At 35.2% G+C, this 23303-nt stretch overlaps 1 protein-coding gene across 1 annotated transcript in view; it reads left to right on the forward strand.

The window, feature by feature from the left end:
- Positions 1-23303, forward strand: part of LOC132561318 (alpha-mannosidase 2C1-like) — a 46604-nt gene that overhangs the window by 13256 nt on the left and 10045 nt on the right. Inside the window, exons 20-27 of the mRNA XM_060226042.1 lie at positions 1307-1386; positions 1779-1870; positions 3579-3683; positions 5305-5374; positions 6753-6839; positions 6991-7134; positions 16176-16285; positions 17241-17320. Coding sequence (XP_060082025.1) covers positions 1307-1386; positions 1779-1870; positions 3579-3683; positions 5305-5374; positions 6753-6839; positions 6991-7134; positions 16176-16285; positions 17241-17320 — 768 coding nt within the window. The remainder of the gene's footprint in view (positions 1-1306; positions 1387-1778; positions 1871-3578; positions 3684-5304; positions 5375-6752; positions 6840-6990; positions 7135-16175; positions 16286-17240; positions 17321-23303) is intronic.

Below are 23303 nucleotides of genomic sequence, written 5' to 3' on the forward strand. Positions count from 1 at the left end.
AGATCTTGTCTGTATAACATACATCTCACATTAAGATCTTGTCTGTATAAGAAATATCTGTCATTAAGATCTTGTCTGTATAACAAACACCTCTCATTAAGATCTTGTCTGTATAACATACATCTGTCATTAAGATCTTGTCTGTATAACATACATCTGTCATTAAGATCTTGTCTGTATAACAAACACCTCTCATTAAGCTCTTGTCTATACAACAAACATCTCTCATTAAGCTCTTGTCTATACAACAAACATCTCTCAATAAGATCTTGTCTGTATAACAAACACCTCTCATTAAGCTCTTGTCTATACAACAAACATCTCTCATTAAGCTCTTGTCTATACAACAAACATCTCTCAATAAGACCTTGTCTGTATAAGAAATATCTGTCATTAAGATCTTGTCTGTATAACAAACACCTCTCATTAAGATCTTGTCTGTATAACAAACATCTCTCATTAAGATCTTGTCTGTATAACAAACATCTCACATTAAGATCTTGTCTGTATAACAAACACCTCTCATTAAGATCTTGTCTGTATAACAAACATCTCTCATTAAGATCTTGTCTGTATAACAAACACCTCTCATTAAGATCTTGTCTGTATAACAAACACCTCTCATTAAGATCTTGTCTGTATAACATACACCTCTCATTAAGACCTTGTCTGTATAACACACACCTCTCATTAAGATCTTGTCTGTATAACACACACCTCTCATTAAGATCTTGTCTGTATAACAAACATCTCTCATTAAGCTCTTGTCTGTATAACACACACCTCTCATTAAGATCTTGTCTGTATAACAAACACCTCTCATTAAGACCTTGTCTGTATAATAAACATCTCACATTAAGATCTTGTCTGTATAACAAACATCTGTCATTAAGATCTTGTCTGTATAACATACATCTCACATTAAGATCTTGTCTGTATAAGAAATATCTGTCATTAAGATCTTGTCTGTATAAAGATCTTGTCTGTATAACATACATCTGTCATTAAGGCCTTGTTGTATAACATGATCTGTCATTTTAAGATCCTGTCTGTATAACATACACCTCTCATTAAGATCTTTTGTATAACAAACACCTCTCATAAGTATTTGTGAAGATATATGTCATTAATATCAGTGTGTGTATATCAACATCTCTCATTAAGATCTTGTCTATATAACAAACATCTCTCATTGAGATCTTGTCTGTATAACAAAAATGTGTCTGTAAAGATATTGTCTATATAGCAATCAGCATCCTACATCATATACAAAGCAAATTAAACAGCTGTCAGTATTTTTTGACAGCTATTGTATTGGTACCCAGCTGTGGTTATACTAGCCTGGTACCACAGGAGTGTCAGTTTCCCGTCCGAGTTGTGAAGAAAGTAAGTACTGCTATGGATGCACTATGTTTTGTATTTATGCTTTTTGTCAATCTGTCCTTCCTTCCACCCATCAGTTTGTTCTGTGAACAATTTTTGTTACCACAACTTTTCAAAAAGCTGTTTGATAAATCTTCTTGCAGACTGTAAGCATGTTCACTATTGGTGCTGATCATTTATGGCCATTTTGTTAGCATGATCTTATTTTCAAGATGGCCTGCCTGTTACCTTTTTTCATTTTCACATTTGAATCACTTAATATTTATAGTATTTGTGACAGATATATGCATTATATCAGTGTGTGTGAGACCTGTACAGGGTAGGATGTGATTAATGGGTTATACACAAGTCATTCCATTCTTTAACTTCCCCACTGTTTCATGCATTATTTGTAGGGAGATCTTTATGAACTGGAGAACCAATATTTGACTGCTGTTCTAAACTCATCTGGTCATGTACTGGAGCTCTGTGTGCCAGGAACAAGCAGGTAGGTCAAGGTTATGAACTGGATCTCAATATCCATGGAACAAGCAGGTAGGTCAAGGTTGTGATATGGATCTCTATGACAGAGGAACAAACATGAAGGTCACAGTTATTTATGTACTGAATGTATATGTACCAGGAACAAGCAGGTAGGTCAAGGTTGTGATATGGATCTCTATGTCAGAGGAACAAACATGAAGGTCACAGTTATTTATGTACTGGAAGTATATGTACCAGGAACAAGCAGGTAGGTCAAGGTTGTGATATGGATCTCTATGTCAGAGGAACAAACATGAAGGTCACAGTTATTTATGTACTGGAAGTATATGTACTAGGAACAAGCCGGTAGGTCAAGGTCATATACTTGAGTTCAATGCATCAGGAGCAATATATATGTCAAGGTCATGAACTCTACATATCAGGAACAAGCAGGTAGGTGACAGCCATATATTAGAAATCTACATGCCATAAACGAGCAGGTTATATATCAGTTTATGTACTGGAGCTATACATAAAAGAAAAAAAATATCATATATTTGAACTCTATGTGCCATGAACAAGCACGTAGGTCAAGGTCATGTTGAAAAGAGCAAAGTACACATACAAACATGTAGGTTAAGGCTATGTATTGGAGCTCAATGTACCAGGAACAAGCAGGTAGGTCAAGGTCATGTACTAGAACTCCAGGTGGTGAGTACATCATCAGGGAAAGATATGCATGTACATTGATGGTCAAGATTATTGATTTGGAAGATAATGCATTGCCTAGATAGATGTGGTAGAGAGTTAGATACCTTGGACAGCCAGGTAGGTCAAGGTCATTTGGAAGAAATTACTGGATCAAAGACAGACAGATAGGTCAAGGTTGTATGGTAGAAATTACAGAGCCAAAGACAGAAAATAGGTCAAGGCATGTGGTAGAAATTACTGGATCAAAGAAAAACAGATAGGTCTAGGCTTAGAGTGTTTGGGAGTACTGAACCAAAGACAGACAGGTAGGTCAAGGTTTTAAAGTGAGAGGTTGTGTGGTAGAAATTACAGAGCCAAAGACAGAAATAGTGCAAGATCATGTGAAAGAAATTACAGCACTCCACACAGACAGGTAGGTCAAGGTTTTGAAGTGAGAGTACAGAACAAAAACAGACAGGTAGGACACATCATGTGGTAGTATTTACATTCAATATGTCTTGTTTTGGATCAGTTATTTTGGATACAAGTGGAATCAGCATGTAGTTACTAAGATTTCCTCTTTAGTTGCTCAGCATTATATTTAGAATGGCTGTCACGATGAGGAGAGGTGTTGATCATGTTACATAGAAGTTGTTTTTGTTTATATAATTTTGATTTGTTTTTATCAACGTCTGTTAATGTGGTGACAATTTTCAAATTTGCTATGTATAAAGTATCTATTGATTTGATAATAATCCAGTGCTTGAAAATGGGTAGCCTATATCAGATGTAACGTCAGCAAAAATGCAAACAAATTCTATTTTATTGTCCTGTAATAAGTCTATTGCCTGTAAGTGTGTTTGGGTACTTGTTATCAACATGTAACATGAATAATTCTACCATTGTGATGGTGTATATTTTTATCATGGTCATACAATGTGTATGAGAGCCAAACAAAACTGTATAAAAAATTGTGTAACAAACACCTGTAGTTTCACTTCAAGATCAATGGAATCTTTTAACATTGATAACTTTTCTTACAGAAATGCAATCAGTGCTAGTCACCATGGAAACCAGTTTGTGATGTATGATGATGTGCCCTTGTATTGGGATGCATGGGATGTGATGGACTATCACCTGGAGACCAGGTGAGTATATAGGGACAAAACGTTGTCTACCATAACCTATCTTATATACAATCGTCATTATATCACAAGAGCTGGGGCCATTTAGTAGTCATCATAAGTCTCTTAGTACAGGCTGTTATTTACTGACAAGAAATCATCTCAGAATCCGGGAAATGAAGTAGATGTTCAGTGGTTGTTTTAACAATTATTTTAAGTCAAGGTGACTATTAATAAAACAAAGAAAAACCAAGCATGTCTACAGAATCACAAACCAAACTCCAATTTGATAAAACTAGGGCAAAACATAAACAGAGACAGAGACTCTGGAACAAGTAGAAAGAGTATAAGACCAGGTGTGCCTGAAGAGTTAGGGTCTTCTGCTTCATCAATGACACTGTCATGTAAATCTTTGTCAATCCAGGTAAGTAATATCACATTTTGAGGTAAGGACATGGTAAACAACAACAGAGCAAACATGTACAGTAATCAAAACTCTCCAACCTTATATCACATAAGGAAAAAGAATATAGGTTGATATAGACAAGAAAAATAGATAGTGATAATGGTTGGAATAATACTTGTACTGAGATCTCAAGATTCAGGTGGGCCATCAGTCACTGCTACCAACATCCTTCATTATTGATTAAGATACATATATATATGGCTATGGTACAGTTTTTTTTACTTTTTACCCTTCATAATGAATGTCCGGGAGGAATATAGGGATATTCTTATATGTAACGTTTGTGTGAAAACATAACACATATGTTTGTCAGCATCAAGTGGCTTCATTCCTTATGGGATTTTTTTTATCAAACTTCACACACTTACAAAGGCCTATGTATCTTGGACGAGTTCTTATTTTTTTAATCTAGGATCAAGGTCAAGGTCACTGTTAGTAGATTTAGAAAATCCTTGTCAGCACTCAAGTGGCTTCATTCTTTGAGAGACATGAATCAAACCTCACACACTCGGCCATAATCTTTATCATACTACAGTTAAGGTGGAACCTCAAAATTATTATGTTGTTTTTTTTATTCCTTGCTAGTACATGTATTTAGTATTTTAGTCAATAATCCTGAAATTGAGAGATATCATCGTATGTCGATAGTTCATTGTCCATCATGTATCTGTCATTTAGTTGTCCTAAAGCAAACCAACTATTGCTGTTCTTGAGAAGAAATAGTGGTTTTTTCAGATATGTTATGTGAAGACTTCTCTTGATCCATAGTTGTACGTTGTCTCTTTTTAGACCTGTCATAAAAAATATGACCAATGAGCAGCCATCTTGAATTTTGATGATTAAAATTTGTCATTTCTATTTCTGAAGATGTACTAGATGGATCTTGGTGCATTATTGGTGTAAAATGAAATTACTGAAAAAAAGGGCAAATCGATTGAAATTGTACGATGGCTGGTTCAAATATCCCTCCGGGATTGATGATTCTGTGTTTTGTTACTCTGGATAATTCTCCACTGCAAACAAACACATTTAACAAGGTAAAGAATATAACAGACAGAAGATTAAGGGTTACCAATGTAAGCTCCTTACCTAATGAAAAAAACAATGATTATATAATCAGTAATGATGAGATATGTGAAAAGTTTAAGTTACTAAATGTTTTAAACTTTAAATTTCCAGGAAGCCTGTGACAGAAGTTATAGAAAGTGTGAAGATCACTGACCAGGGTCCTATCAGAGTATCTCTGGAGGTAGGTGTTTTATATTTGACAACCTTGGTCCTGTCAGAGTGTCTCTGGAGGTAGGTGTTTTATATTTGACGACCTTGGTCCTGTCAGAGTGTCTCTGGAGGTTAAGTGTTTTATATTTGACGACCTTGGTCCTGTCAGAGTATCTCTGGAGGTAGGTGTTTTATATTTGACGACCTTGGTCCTGTCAGAGTGTCTCTGGAGGTAGATGTTTAATATTTGACAACCTTGGTCCTATCAGAGTGTCTCTGGAGGTAGATGTTTTATATTTGACAACCTTGGTCCTGTCAGAGTGTCTCTGGAGGTAGATGTTTTATATTTGACAACCTTGGTCCTGTCAGAGTGTCTCTGGAGGTAGGTGTTTAATATTTGACAACCTTGGTCCTGTCAGAGTGTCTCTGGAGGTAAGTGTTTTATATTTGATGACCTTGGTCCTGTAAGAGTATCTTTGGAGGTAGATGTTTTATATTTGACGACCTTGGTCCTGTCAGAGTGTCTCTGGAGGTAGATGTTTTATATTTGACGACCTTGGTCCTGTCAGAGTGTCTCTGGAGGTAGGTGTTTTATATTTGACGACCTTGGTCCTGTCAGAGTATCTCTGGAGGTAGATGTTTTATATTTGACAACCTTGGTCCTGTCAGAGTGTCTCTGGAGGTAGATGTTTTATATTTGACGACCTTGGTCCTGTCAGAGTATCTCTGGAGGTAGGTGTTTTATATTTGACGAGCTTGGTCCTTTCAGAGTGTCTCTGGAGGTAGATGTTTTATATTTGACAACCTTGGTCCTGTCAGAGTGTCTCTGGAGGTAGATGTTTTATATTTGACAACCTTGGTCCTGTCAGAGTGTCTCTGGAGGTAGGTGTTTAATATTTGACAACCTTGGTCCTGTCAGAGTGTCTCTGGAGGTAGATGTTTTATATTTGACAACCTTGGTCCTGTCAGAGTGTCTCTGGAGGTAGATGTTTTATATTTGACAACCTTGGTCCTGTCAGAGTGTCTCTGGAGGTAGATGTTTTATATTTGACGACCTTGGTCCTGTCAGAGTGTCTCTGGAGGTAGATGTTTTATATTTGATGACCTTGGTCCTGTCAGAGTGTCTCTGGAGGTAGGTGTTTTATATTTGACGACCTTGGTCCTGTCAGAGTGTCTCTGGAGGTAGATGTTTTATATTTGATGACCTTGGTCTTGTCAGAGTGTCTCTGGAGGTAGATGTTTTATATTTGATGACCTTGGTCCTGTCAGAGTGTCTCTGGAGGTTAAGTGTTTTATATTTGATGACCTTGGTCCTGTCAGAGTGTCTCTGGAGGATTATTTACAGAACTGATAAAGCTTATTTTGTATTTATCTCATGAATAGTGATTCCATTTATTTTTTTCTTCCAGTTTTCTTTGAAGATCAGTGACAAAAGCTACCTCAAACAAATTATCTCTCTGGACGCCATAACTCCCTACCTCAAATGTGAAACACAGGTAAGTCAAGAGTTATCTATCTTTGTTCTTGTTTACATTTATGCCTTGTAAACCAGTCTCTTTATAGCACAAATTAGTTATTAGAGACAATGATACACTAACATCAAGATACTGTTGTCAGGTATTTTTAAAACAAGATGTATGATTTCAGGTCACGTGGCATGAGAATAGAAAGTTCCTAAAGGTAGAATTTCCAACCACAATTAACGCTAATGCAGCTTCATATGACATTCAGTTTGGTCACATCCAGAGGTCAAACCACTTCAACACATCCTGGAACTGGGCGCAGTTTGAGGTCAGTATTGTACACTGCTTGTTGATTCCCCATCAGAAAAAAAATGTGATATAAATAAAATTGCTCTCAGTTTTTAAGACTATTCAGGTCATTTGTCTATGTATGTGTAGATAAATTGGCCCTAAGTAATTGATATTGTTCAAGTCAATTGACCTTCAGTAGGATTGTGCCGGTAGACTTTCCTCAGTAAATGAGACTGTGCAGATAGATTTTCCTCAATAATTAAGACTGCGAGCATATTGGCCCTCAGTCAGTAGGATTAAGATTGTGCAGGCATATTGGCTCTCAGTCAGTAGGATTGTACAGGTAAGCTTCTTTCAGTCATTAAGATGGAGAAAGCATATTGACCCTCAGTCATTAAAAATGTGCAAATAGAATGTTCTTCGTCAGATAGACTGCAGGCACATCGACCATCAGTCAAAGTTTACAGGTAGATTTCCTTCAGTCATTAAGATTATGCAGGCAGATTGGCCTTCAGTCATGGTAACATTTAATGGACCAACCCTTGATATTGTGAAACCCTTGTGGATAATATGATCTATATTCCTCCATTATTATATAAAATAATTAGATTGTTAACTGCTTTGTTCACTAAGTTGTCAATTAGTGACTAAAGCATCCTGTTACTGTCGTATTTTTGTTCTAATCATTTTTCATACATTTAAAACATCTTTTTTTTTAATTTTATTTGAGTGTGCAATACATATGTCTGTCATTTACTTACTCTTTTACATGACTTGATATCAGGGGAGGTAAATCTAGTAGATTTGCTAACTACTCAATGCAGTGTATATAAGAATATTCCAGTTAGAGTTATCTTTCTTTGTGTCAGCACCTTGATGATACGTTACACATTTTGTTTCATTCATCAGGCCCCTTAACCATATTTCTTGCATTGAAAATCATAAGATATATCTAGGGGAGGTTTTATATGTGTGTAGTATGACATCTGATATGGTTGATTCCTGTGCAGACTGTATCTGTTACAGAAGTAGGGCACATAGCTAAGTTATGGTCACATCATCGTTAAAGACATTTATCCTATATCATGACTGAAGAGCATCTTTTCTCCAAATTGAAATGACAGGTTTTATTATATAAAGCTAACTTCAAAGTCTTCAAATGATGTAATTTTGTGGTCAGAACCAAGTGCTCGGGTGTTTTCTTTACTATAAGTGCTTGGTAGCAATATTCAAACAGACATTTGACATTCAGCCTCTAGCTTGATTTCTATGGTTTCCATACATGAAAATTTACAAATGGCAGTTTTCCAAATGAATTTTTTTTATAAATTTTTATTGGTTTTGTCTATACATGTTGTTTCCAGACTAATGTTGTATCAGCATGTGTCTTCAAACTATTGGGTTTTATAGGTACAGATTAGAAACAGAGCTTGACATGTTTGCCATCAGGAAATCTGATGTATGTTATTGTAGACTACTTCAGCCACTAAATGCCTACATCTATATAAAGCCTACCTCAAGTGTTTAAATTTGATGCAGATTGCATGCACTGTTACATTCTTGAACACAGTGCAATATTTTGTCTAACAGTAAGAAACACTAGAAATGGCTGTGTAATGACTATGATGTATAACAAGACTGATTTCAAGGAGCAGCTGCATATGTTCTTAAACTTCTCCAGCTGATCCTTAAATGTAATATATAGAGAATTGTAACTAATTAAATTTTATGTTCAAGGTCACCTTGGATTTTTGTACCATTGCAGTGATTGTACAGGTTTCATTTGTTTTCCTTGATTCTCTTCTTGTATATAAAATGTACATGTAAAGTAAATTGCTATTTCAATTTCAATTTCAAAATATTTCATAGATTTAATGACAAAAGGATTGGTGATAGGAAAGCCTAAATAAGTCCTGTGCTTTATGACTTTTATAACTCAAACATCTCTAAATGACTTTTGAATCCTGGTGACCTTCAATATTTTCACTAGGTTCTTCTTTAGGCTGAGCTCCTGAAACTCTGATACTCTTCTGAATATCAAACTTCATGAATAAATATGTAGCCAGTTTGATATAGAATTACTTTGATGTTATCATATAATTATTTAATAAACACTGAAAATGGTGTTCTGAGAGGAGAAATTTGAAATCATTTGAGAACATCTTCAACTGGAAAACATCAATTTGCATCCCTATTTAATAGTTAAAGGGGAAATTGAAATTGATATCTTCAGTAACACACGCATGTGTATCACCATGACACCTGTACGAAGCATTGCAGAAGTTTATATCAAAGGAATGTCCATGACCTTTGAATACTGAAATATTCAAATTTCCAGGTCATATCTCGGCTGTGGTTTAATATAAGTATGCATGTAATTCAGAAATGATATGTTTGTATAGAATAAGATGATACTGTTATAATGTATACAGTATTCTATATCAAAATGAACATACAATGACCTCTATTTGACCAGTGACCTTTACCTGAATTCGAAAAAAAATATTGGTAACAATATTACTGAATACTAAAATCTCAGTTGACATTTGACCTTGACCTTTGTAACTAGATAGCTTCCCTTTGCATATGTAACATGAGCTACTTTTCCTTAAAACATTTAAAACATTTGACATTCTTCTGAATGAAGTCAGCAGTACATGCAGTTTACGTTATGAGAGCTTTTATAGGTAGCCACATGTAGATGTTCCGACACATCAGGCCACTGTATATAAACAACACTCTGTCATAGCCTTGCATGTTCTAGTGCTGATCAAGGGATACCAAAACAAAAATTTGATAAGGAGGAATTTCTGAGATAGTGTCAATGAATCATTGCTTGATTGAGGGAGGCAGGTGTTGATGATATATAATGTTTAAGTGCAGAATATGTTTTCTTAGATAGGGCAAGCCTGATCAAACATCGCTGTAGGTATAAAATGTAAAATAAAATTGTGTAAAAAACCTGCAATTTCAAGTGCACTAGAAGATTAATTAAAATGACAACAAACCAGTAACGCTAAAACCTATTATCTTTACAATCTACAGTTGTTCAAGCAGTTAAAATTGATTTTTGATTTTGTTTGATGGGTTAACAAGCTGATATACATCATCAAAAGATTGCAACTTATTTTTTTCTGTTTTAATGGAGATTTTTTAATGCAGTTTTTACAGCTCAGCAACAAAAATGCTGACAGTGGTATGTTAAAGTTCTGTGTCTTTCTTCTTCTAGTGCACGGTAATTACCACAGCAAAATAGTACAATAGTAAAATAAGACATATCACACTTATGTCATGTACAATACAGACAATTCACACTAATGTCATGTACAATAAAGACTAATCACACTTATGTCATGTACAATAAAGGCAAGTCACACTTATGTCATGTACAATAAAGACAATTCACACTTATGTCATGTACAATAAAGACAATTCACACTGATGTCATGTACAATAAAGACTAATCACACTTATGTCATGTACAATAAAGAAAAATCACACTGATGTCATGTACAATAAAGGCAAGTCACACTTATGTCATGTACAATAAAGACAAGTCACACTTATGTCATGTACAATACAGACATTTCACACTTATGTCATGTACAATAAAGACAATTCACACTTATGTCATGTACAATAAAGACAAATCACACTGATGTCATGTACAATAAAGACTAATCACACTTATGTCATGTACAATAAAGAAAAATCACACTGATGTCATGTACAATAAAGGCAAGTCACACTTATGTCATGTACAATACAGACAATTCACACTTATGTCATGTACAATAAAGACAAATCACACTTAAGTCATGTACAATAAAGACTAATCACACTTATGTCATGTACAATAAAGGCAAGTCACACTTATGTCATGTACAATACAGACAATTCACACTTATGTCATGTACAATGAAGACAAATCACACTTATGTCATGTACAATAAAGACTAATCACACTTATGTCATGTACAATAAAGGTAAGTCACACTTATGTCATGTACAATAAAGACAATTCACACTTATGTCATGTACAATAAAGACAAATCACACTTATGTCATGTACAATAAAGACATTTCACACTTATGTCATGTACAATAAAGGCAAGTCACACTTATGTCATGTACAATAAAGACAATTCACACTTATGTCATGTACAATAAAGACAATTCACACTTATGTCATGTACAATAAAAACAATTCAATCTTATGTCATGTACAATAAAGACAATTCACACTTATGTCATGTACAATAAAGAAAAATCACACTGATGTCATGTACAATAAAGACAATTCACACTTATGTCATGTACAATAAAGACTAATCACACTTATGTCATGTACAATAAAGAAAAATCACACTGATGTCATGTACAATAAAGACTAATCACACTTATGTCATGTACAATAAAGGCAAGTCACACTTATGTCATGTACAATAAAGACAATTCACACTGATGTCATGTACAATAAAGGCAAGTCACACTTATGTCATGTACAATAAAGACAATTCACACTGATGTCATGTACAATACAGACATTTCACACTTATGTCATGTACAATACAGACAATTCACACTTATGTCATGTACAATAAAGACTAATCACACTTATGTCATGTACAATAAAGGCAAGTCACACTTATGTCATGTACAATACAGACAATTCACACTGATGTCATGTACAATACAGACATTTCACACTTATGTCATGTACAATACAGACAATTCACACTTATGTCATGTACAATAAGACTAATCACACTTATGTCATGTACAATAAAGGCAAGTCACACTTATGTCATGTACAATACAGACATTTCACACTGATGTCATGTACAATAAAGACAATTCACACTTATGTCATGTACAATAAAGACTAATCACACTAATGTCATGTACAATACAGACATTTCACACTTATGTCATGTACAATAAAGACAATTCACTCTTATGTCATGTACAATAAAAACAATTCACACTTATGTCATGTACAATAAAGGCAAGTCACACTTATGTCATGTACAATAAAGGCAAGTCACACTTATGTCATGTACAATAAAGACAATTCACACTTATGTCATGTACAATAAAGACTAATCACACTAATGTCATGTACAATAAAGAAAAATCACACTTATGTCATGTACAATAAAGACTAATCACACTTATGTCATGTACAATAAAGGCAAGTCACACTTATGTCATGTACAATAAAGAAAAATCACACTGATGTCATGTACAATACAGACATTTCACACTTATGTCATGTACAATACAGACAATTCACACTTATGTCATGTACAATACAGACAATTCACACTAATGTCATGTACAATAAAGACTAATCACACTTATGTCATGTACAATAAAGGCAAGTCACACTTATGTCATGTACAATACAGACAATTCACACTGATGTCATGTACAATACAGACATTTCACACTTATGTCATGTACAATACAGACAATTCACACTTATGTCATGTACAATAAGACTAATCACACTTATGTCATGTACAATAAAGGCAAGTCACACTTATGTCATGTACAATACAGACATTTCACACTGATGTCATGTACAATAAAGACAATTCACACTTATGTCATGTACAATAAAGACTAATCACACTAATGTCATGTACAATACAGACATTTCACACTTATGTCATGTACAATAAAGACAATTCACTCTTATGTCATGTACAATAAAAACAATTCACACTTATGTCATGTACAATAAAGGCAAGTCACACTTATGTCATGTACAATAAAGGCAAGTCACACTTATGTCATGTACAATAAAGACAATTCACACTTATGTCATGTACAATAAAGACTAATCACACTAATGTCATGTACAATAAAGAAAAATCACACTTATGTCATGTACAATAAAGACTAATCACACTTATGTCATGTACAATAAAGGCAAGTCACACTTATGTCATGTACAATAAAGAAAAATCACACTGATGTCATGTACAATACAGACATTTCACACTTATGTCATGTACAATACAGACAATTCACACTTATGTCATGTACAATACAGACAATTCACACTAATGTCATGTACAATAAAGACTAATCACACTTATGTCATGTACAATAAAGGCAAGTCACACTTATGTCATGTACAATACAGACAATTCACACTGATGTCATGTACAATACAGACATTTCACACTTATGTCATGTACAATACAGACAATTCACACTTATGTCATGTACAATAAGACTAATCACACTTATGTCATGTACAATAAAGGCAAGTCACACTTATGTCATGTACAATAAAGAAAAAATCACACTGATGTCATGTACAATAAAGACAATTCACACTTATGTCATGTACAATAAAGAAAAATCACACTGATGTCATGTACAATACAGACATTTCACACTTATGTCATGTACAATACAGACATTTCACACTGATGTCATGTACAATAAAGACAATTCACACTTATGTCATGTACAATAAAGACTAATCACACTTATGTCATGTACAATAAAGGCAAGTCACACTTATGTCATGTACAATAAAGAAAAATCACACTGATGTCATGTACAATACAGACATTTCACACTTATGTCATGTACAATACAGACAATTCACACTAATGTCATGTATAATAAAGAAAAGTCACACTGATGTCATGTACAATAAAGACAAATCATACTTATGTCATGTACAATACAGACTTTGAAAGATTTTATTTCATAGATACAAATTCTGTGAAAATATTCTACAACAAATTCATAGGGATTTCTTTTTCGCTTGCACATACCGGTATGTACAATAGAGTCACATGAAATGGTCACTGATTTATTTCATTTAACCTGTGTAATATAAGAAACTATAGACATGATAATATCACCATTACATTAAACAACATTATTCTGACATACATGTGAATATATATCTGATAACAACTGGAAAACCATCAGCTTTTCTCTATGTAGATAATGTTATTGTATGATTCAAGTCTAATCAGTGATTGAAAGACCATAATATGGGGTATCATTTTTAATACAGCATACACTGGTCAATAAAACACTGAGGTATTTTGGCAAAAGGGAAAAATAAATATTGGAGCAGTTTTAAGATTGCTTTATCTCTGTTACACAATAGTACAGTAAACCTGATATATACACCTTTGCGCCTGACAGTTTTCATGCCAGCCTCGTTGATTTACCTGATACACTATCAGGGTGTTGTTGAGTGTAGTTTGGTTCAGATTCCTGTGTGCTGAGGTATGTCTTTAGCTGTTCTAGCTAATTACACTTGTAGTCAGGTGTTATTGTACAAGGTTGTATCTTCTGCAATTCTGCTTCCATAAAGAATTTTATGAAAAGAACATGTGCTATAGTGTTAATTGTTTTCTTTAGTAATTAATTTTTATGGTGTTTAAAACCACTGCACCTGACTTTCTGTATGTTTTTCTATTTCTGGAGATCAAGACTAAAACTTCTGAAAGTTTTTCTTGATGATATTACTATGTATTAGCTAGACAAGATTGCCTGTATTAGTTTTCTACTCTTCACCAGGCTTAGAGAAGAAAAATATTATCTTATAGACTATACATTTATAATCCAGCTTTTAAGATCTTTAGATGTGCAATTAGTGTTTAACAGCTTATTGAGATCAAGGCTTCTTTCTAGAATCAGCAAAGAGGGTACGATAATTATAGATATGTAGAGGAGGGAGTTGGGGAGGCACACAGAATGGAAGATGCACATAGCAACACTTTTAGGTTTAAGTGATGGAAAGACAAAAAACATTTATAATTACAACACATTAGCAGGGAAAAGGCACAATTGACAGATGAATGTCAGATGACAAATAACAGGCAGATGACAGATAACAGTCACATGACAAAGAACAGTCACATGACAGAGAACAGTCACATGACAGAACAGTCATATTACAGCACAGTCATATGACAGAGAACAGTCTCGTGACAGAGAACAGTCACATGACGAAGAACAGTCACATGACAGAGAACAGTCACATGACGAAGAACAGTCACATGACTGAGAATGGCCACATGGCAGGGAACAGTCACATGAGATAGAACAGTCACTTGACAGAGAACAGTCACATGACTGAGAATGGCCACATGGCAGGGAACAGTCACATGAGATAGAACAGTCACTTGACAGAGAACAGTCACATGACTGAGAATGGCCACATGACAGGGAACAGTCACATGAGATAGAACAGTCACATGACAAGGAACAGTCACATGGCAGAGTAAATGACACATATGGTAGGGTAGAGCCATGTTACAGGAAAAGACAGATGGCAGATAACAATCATATGACATGAAAACAGTCTCATGGCGGGTCAACAGTTACATAACACTAGAAACACTCTCATAGTAGGGAAAAGTTAGATGATATGACTAGAGACAGCACATGCTTTTGGAAGGACACATTATATCGTGGAGCAGATTCTGTAGAGATCAACGACACATCAGTTTCCAATTATCTGTATATTTACCGGTGTTTTGTGCTGTAATTTTCAGAATTTTGTCATTTATCTTTAGTTGTTATATGTAATGTAGGTGTTAAGTCAGTTTAATCTTTGTACACCTGTTTATTTCACCTGTTTATAGATAGTGCCCTGTAAAAAGTTTACTACCATTTAATTGTCTTGCGACCACCTATTAAATTTTGCTTATATCTGTGATCAATATAGATAATGCAGAAATAAATTTCATGTGAATATTTATTCCATGAAATAAAAAATCTGTGTTTATAACCAGGGAGGTATGTAACAGTTATATACGTCCCTGAATAACCAAAACAGATTGGTAACATTTGTGTTTATAACCAAAACAAATATGTGTACAAAATGAAAGGATTGTCCTATGTGACTGCAATATTTGACTATGAACATTTAATACCAGTGAAATATTAGCCCGAAAAAACGAGACATTTATGCAGTAAGTAACTTGCAGAAAATAGCTATGAGGCTTGGGGACCTTAATGAAATGCTGTAAGATGTATATACTGTATTAAGTGTTGGGAGTGCTGTTTTGACCTTTGACCTTTGTCTTTTAGGTGTGTGGACACAAGTGGGCTGACCTTTCCGAGTATGGATTTGGCCTGGCCATACTTAATGATAGTAAATATGGCTACTCCTGCCTGGACAATGTTCTCCGACTCTCATTGTAAGTCATTATCTGAGGAAACTTAAATGTGCATGTAACTTTAAATCTATACTACTTACATTATATTAGTTGTCCCAAACATTTTAGGATGGGGCATGTTACCTTTGTGTGTCAGTCTTATAATATCACATCATCTCCTGCAGCTCCTGTTGCCTCCCGTTCCAAATCATCATCATAGAAATGTCATATTTTGATAACCTTTTGACAGATTCGGTTCAAATTTATCTCATAGTATCATAACATCATGCTCTACACCTCATCAGATTAAAAGTGCATTGGAGCTTTTTTTATAGACATTTTCTAGTGCACAGTTTATCAGGCTCTTACTTTCTGATTTCTTTATGCTACATCTAGATTTACTCAGGTACTTACTTCAAACTCTCTTTCTACAACACATTAAGTATTCAGTTTTGCTCTATCTTTCTCCTTATACTTAGCCTGTAAAGTTTCTACCTGTAAATCACACAGGGATCAATTTTATCTTTATCATGTGTATGATGGTTTAAAGAATGAGATACAAGTGTAATCTTTGGAGCACTTGCATCTGGTGCATCTGTAGAGAGGATTTATTAAGTTCCATAAAATGGTTAATCATATGCCAGCTAATGGAATTACAGGAGGGACAGGGATGGATCAAACAGGGAAAATTCTTGTAAACTTCAAAAGTTTGTTCTTTATGTATGGAAGAAATATAAATTCAGTTTTTAACCAAATTTGGTAAGAAACATTCTCAGGTTTAAGGTGACTCATTGTGCTATTAAGTAAAAGTTAGCTCCCTTGTCTTGGTGCAACATGTATATATATACTGTCAGTGGGGAAACATTTGTGATATCAGTAGTAACAACAGTTTGACTTGAATGCTTCAATATCAGATAATAATAGCAGATATAGGTTGCCTTAGACCTAATTATCTCTCTATGTCTTTAAGTTAAATTTTTTTCATTTTTTTCCCCAGACTTCGCGCTCCTAAAGCCCCTGATGCAAAGGCAGACATGGGAGCACATAAGTTTACATATGCCATCATGCCTCACACTGGTAAGTGTCTTGCTGTATTTTTACTTATATTGAAATGTCCATGTCAGTGTAATTGGTATTCATGTTTCCAAAACATCCAGGAATAGTGAAATCTAATGGGCAAAGAAAACAATTTATATATTGTAAGATGATAAAAAACAAAACTTTCATTAGAAGCTACATTTTTTTTTTTTTTTTTTTGTATTTCCAAAATAACACTTGAGAGAAAATGTCCATCAAAATAGATCAGAAATTGACATACTTGTAGTTATTGTGTTGTCCTGTTGCCAGGAGATCACAATGACCCTGTATCAAGATAAGATGTGCAATTTTACCACACTAGGAAACGGTGGATAGACAACTTGACTGATGGATATGACAAATATATATTCCATCAGTCGTTAAAATTTGATTGGAATTTTAAATGGAGTTGTATCTAATATTACATTTAAATAAATTATTCAATATTTATTTAAGTTTTTCGTACTGACAAATTGAATTTCTGTTGCACAAGTAATGTTGGCAGAAATTTTGATTGACAAGAGCTTATTTTCTCTATAGGTCAATGAAATGACAAATATCAGAAAATTGGGTCATACTGTCGGTTTTTTGTGTTCAAGATCTTCATTTCCTGTGAAAGGGAAATAAAGTATATTTATATTCATGAGAAGCTAGCAGATGACTTAGTTATCTGTTTGTCCAGGCCAACCAAATTATATGTGTAAGACTGCTGAGTGAGATAGAGTTCACTCCATATTCATACAGGCTTATACAATTCCTGACAAAATGAAAAAGAGATATGTCTATTGCTTTCCTCAAGAAATTTAAAAAAAATTCTCTTTGTTAAAAAGTCATGATAACTTCTATCATTATTATTTGAATTAAAATCTGGAGAATCAATGACAACAGGCTGGAGATAGCTTCTAGTAACTTATAGGTATTGTCAAACGGTTTTGCCTTAAAGCTTGGGCTTCATCAGGACATAGGATCATAAAATTTCTTCCCTAAGGTACTAAAATTGTGGGCAGCTTTATACCATGCATCATGATGTGACAATTTAACAATACATTCTATGTAAAACAATTGTCCTTTGTTCTGTTATCTTTTGTTATCTTCTTTCTATACTTCTATACTCTCTCCATCACAGTAATTCTTTATTATACACAAAACGTTAATGTTTATCAGGACAAGTGGTCGACAGTGATTCTGATGTGTAGTTCACTATTTTATAATCCACTTATATTGCAGCATGCAGGTATCAGATAAGAAATTTAAGGTCCAATATACAGCACTGTGGTTGATTTTGAGAATTGGCAATATCCTTATCCTTAATTTGAAGTAGAAATACGTGGTGGGGGCACCATCAGGTACACCTGTGGGAAAGAGTTATCTTCCATGAATGTTAAAACAGAGGTGGGAGAAATATCTTATTATATCAGTAAATGTGCAGTAAAAAAAGTGAAGATCACTTGTGTGTGAACTGGAGCAATTTCATAAGCAAAAACATTGACATAGGTAACTGGTACAATAGTCAGGACTTGTAGGGAACTGGTACAATGGTCGGGACCTGTAGGGAACAGGTACAATGGTCGGAACCTGTAGGGAACTATTACAATGGTTAGGACCTGTAGGGAACTGGTACAATGGTCAGGACCTGTAGGGAACTGGTACAACGGTCAGGACCTGTAGGTAACTGGTACAATGGTCAGGACCTGTAGGGAACTGGTACAATGGTCAGGACTTGTAAGGAACTGGTACAATGGTCAGGACTTGTAAGGAACTGGAACAATGGTCAGGTCCTGTAGGGAGCTAGTACAGAGGTCAGGACCTGTAGGGATCTAGTACAGAGGTTAGGACCTATAGGGAGCTAGTACAAAGGTCAGGACCTATGGACTGCTGGTTTATTAGGTCATCTGACCCGAAGGGTCCGATGACCTATAGTCATCATGCTTCGTCCGTCGTCGTCCGCCGTGCGCCGTGCGCCGTCCGCCGTGCGCCGTCCGTAAACTTTTCATTCAAACGACTTCTTCTCAATAATTGGAAGGCCCAGGCAACTAATATTTGGCCTGTAGCTTGCTTTGATGAAGCCCTACCAAGTTTGTTAAAAAGAATGACCTTGACCTTCATTCAAGGTCACAGGGGTCAAATGTCTTAAAATCTTCAAACGAGTTCTTCTCAATAACTGGAGGGCCCAGGCAACTAATATTTAGCCTGTAGCTTGCTTTGATGAAACCCTACCAAGTTTGTTCAAATGAATGACCTTGACCTTCATTCAAGGTCACAGGGGTCAAATGTCTTTAAATCTTCAAAGGACTTCTTCTCAGTAATCAAAAGGCCCAGGCAACTAAAATAAGGCCTGTAGCATGCTGGGATGAAGGACTACCAAGTTTGTTCAAATGAATGACCTTGACCCACTTTAAAGGTCACAGGGGTCAAATATGTTAAAATCTTTAAACAACTTCTTCTCAATAACCAAAAGGCTCAGATTGCTGATATTGTGCCTGTGGCATGCTGGGATGAAGGGCTATCTAGTTTGTTTAAATGAATGACCTTGAAAAACTTTCAAGGTCACAGGGGTCAAATATGTCAAAATCTTTAAATAACTTCTTCTCAAATACTAGAAGGCCTAGGGGGCTTATACTTGGCCCATAGCATGCTGGCATGGAGCCCTACAAAGTTTGTTCAAATGAATGACCTTGGCCCACTTTCAAGGTCACAGGGGTCAAATATGTTAAAATATACAAAGGACTTCATCTCAATAAGCAAAAGTCTATGAGTGCCGATATTGGGTCTGTAGCATGCTGGGAGGAAAGGCTACCAAGTTTATTTAAATGAATGACCTTGAACAACTTTCAAGGTCGCAGGGGTCAAATATGTCAAAATCTTTAAATAACTTCTTCTCAAATACTAGAAGGCCTAGGGGGCTAATACTTGGCCCATAGCATGCTGGCATGGAGCCCTACAAAGTTTGTTCAAATGAATGACCTTGGCCCACTTTCAAGGTCACAGGGGTCAAATATGTTAAAATATACAAAGGACTTCATCTCAATAAGCAAAAGTCTATGAGTGCCGATATTGGGTCTGTAGCATGCTGGGAGGAAAGGCTACCAAGTTTATTCAAATGAATGACCTCAACCCACTTTCAAGGTCACAGGGGTCAAATATGTTAAAATATACAAACGACTTCTTCTCAACAAGCAAAAGTCCATGAGTGCTGATATTGGGCCTGTAAGATGCTTGGAGGAGAGGCTACCAAGTTTGTTCAAATGAATGACCTCAACCCACTTTCTAGGTTTGGCTTGCTTTTTGTCAGATGACCGTTAAGGCCCATGGGCCTCTTGTTTAATTAATTAATATACTGAATTGTACCCTTCTATATTTAGAAAGTAGATAAATAGAATGTGTGGTAACTTATTTCAACCAGTTTTCCTATTGTGCACACATTGTGCATACATTGATCATGTGCACTTTGTGCAGACATTGTGCACTCATCATACATCATGTAACATTATGTGATCCCACAACTATGATTGATACTGACATTTACTGTCAGTTCACTGTCAAGGATTAATTTCACCCGTAAAGTTTCAGGAATACCCCCTCCCCATCCCCCCTGCCCCCTCTGCCTGCCTATTATAAGCTGCCAGGCTATGGGTTATACTTTTATCATGACCAGTGTGTATATCATTCAGGGACAAATGTCCTTTGTACATATAGAAATAAAAATATTCATAAAAAGTAGATTATCAGAAAAATGAAATGTACCCTAAACTTAAAAAGATTATTGATATCTTACAAAACAGATTGTCAAAAGATAAATTCATGTAAAAATTATAGATAAAGATTATTGATATCTCACAAACCAGATTAACAGGAAAAATAGCATTGATTTCTATAAAACGTACCAGCTGTCCACATTTACTTTATTTTATAATGGAAATGAAGCAGAAATGAATGCAATAACAAGCACCTAGGTGATCCTGAATAATCGGAATATGATTCACCAGAAGACTTAGATTGATGGTGTTGTACTTGAAATGTTTGGCAGTCCCAGTAGATCCCATCCAGCGTTGCCCTAGATGTCTTATCCTACCCCACATCACCAAGCCAAGCCTGAACTATGAATTCTTGATGGCCACCAGTAGATTAAAGATGTCAACAACATTATAGTCATTAGGAAATTCATTGAGAGCTTCTGTACTGATTTACATACCGTTGGATATCTGTCCTGCCTGGACAGCCTATAAAGTATTGAATGTGTGATCAAGTGTTTCTTTTTGTGTCACCTTGACAATTTTTGTTTGGTTTTTGTTGACCTTGTTCTTTTGTTTCTAGTCATGAATCTATCAACTTTCCATGGCAGTAACCCTTTAATGAATCCATGTCTGTTAAAAGTTTACTTTTATAAGTAACTTTATGATGGTTGTTATGAAATGGAAATAAAGATATATGGTATGATTTTATCATATGATGGTGATTTTTAATTTTCAGATCGCATTTTCGACTAAAATTTCTTTTTATTTTATAGGTTTCCATTTGATTATCTTCATTTGTTGAAATATTCATTTTTTACGAACAACCTCCCTGGGAATAAACATACTTACTGAAATAGAGATTTATTTGTATTCTTTTGACAGTTTGATTAGCCATTAAAGTGCATGTGCACCTTAGTTAGCTGATATGTATTAATGTTTACTGTGTAATACTATCATTTTAATGGCAGTTACGTTGATCTGTCTCTGTGATTGGGTAAGACTTCAGCAGATTGGTTATCTATATATACCATAAGATGGTTTCATGAGGCAGTTTACATGGATGGGTTCACTTCTGATGAGGATATCAATCGTCAGAGTAATAAAATCATTGTCGTCATCTTTCTGGTCTTCACAGACAAGCCACCAGGCTCATTCATCCTAGCAAGCCACACTTGTATGGCTTAAACATATCAAAGTATTACCACAGTGAGATCAGTGATCTGTATCATCACAAATCGCAATGCCAGCCATTTATCGGAAGGAATTTCAGTATAACACGATTTAGAAATTGTTGGTGAAATATCTGTATGTGATAGCATGTTGTCATGCCTATGGGCAATGGTGGAAACATTAACAGAGGCTGGTCGGATAGAAATGTTATCAGGTTTGGTACACTCTGCCACATAATACCGTCAGTTTGATGGAGTAGATTGTCCTTACATGTTTAGTTACCTATTTGTTGTTACATGTACATTCCAGTAGGCTATATATGACTGACATCTTTATCATCATATCCAGTCATTTTTATATGCCGCCGGAGGTGGTCATATAGTGGCGTCATCTTCTCCGTCTGTCCGTCCGTACATCCATTTCTTGTGAACACAACTCCTCCTAAACGAATCGTCAGATTTTCACGACACTTGCTCAATATCACTAATACAATGGTTTGATGTTCATGATTTTATGGTTCATTGATTTTTGTAAGATTTTATCTTATTTTTAGGCTGGGTGTTCTACAGTTAAGACAAGGTAACAGAAATAAATACTACAGCTGTGATGAAAACTTTTCTTTCTTTTGGTTAAAGTTTTCAATATGTTCTGTGTGATAATATATTCAGTATTCCATGACATTCAGTATGTGATGATTTTTATTTCACCTGGTCTGAAGGAACAGCTGAACAGATTTCAACCAAATTTGCTCTCCAGCAACTTTGGAGGAAGTTCTTGAAAATTCTTCTTCTGTAGAAATATTTGGATTTTGTCTAAATTTGCTGTGGGCCATCCTTTGGTGAAGGGGAGTCAGTTTTGTATAATGCTGTGTTTCAACCCCCTAGGGTGGGAGGGATGTGGTCTAATAGGGAAATAGGGCAATTCCTTTAAAATCCCTCTTCTACAGCAATGCTTAGATTCTGTCCAGATTTGGTATAAAGCATTCTTGGGTCAAGAACAATCCCCTAAAATCCCTCTTCTTCTACAGGAGTACTTGGATATTGTCTTATTTAGTCCAAAATATCTTTAGTTGGGAGATC

This window comes from Ylistrum balloti, unplaced genomic scaffold (assembly GCF_031769215.1).
Source record: "Ylistrum balloti isolate Yb309-2 unplaced genomic scaffold, AGI_CSIRO_Ybal_v1 Utg371194, whole genome shotgun sequence".
In the NCBI taxonomy this organism is placed as follows: Eukaryota; Metazoa; Mollusca; class Bivalvia; order Pectinida; family Pectinidae; genus Ylistrum; species Ylistrum balloti.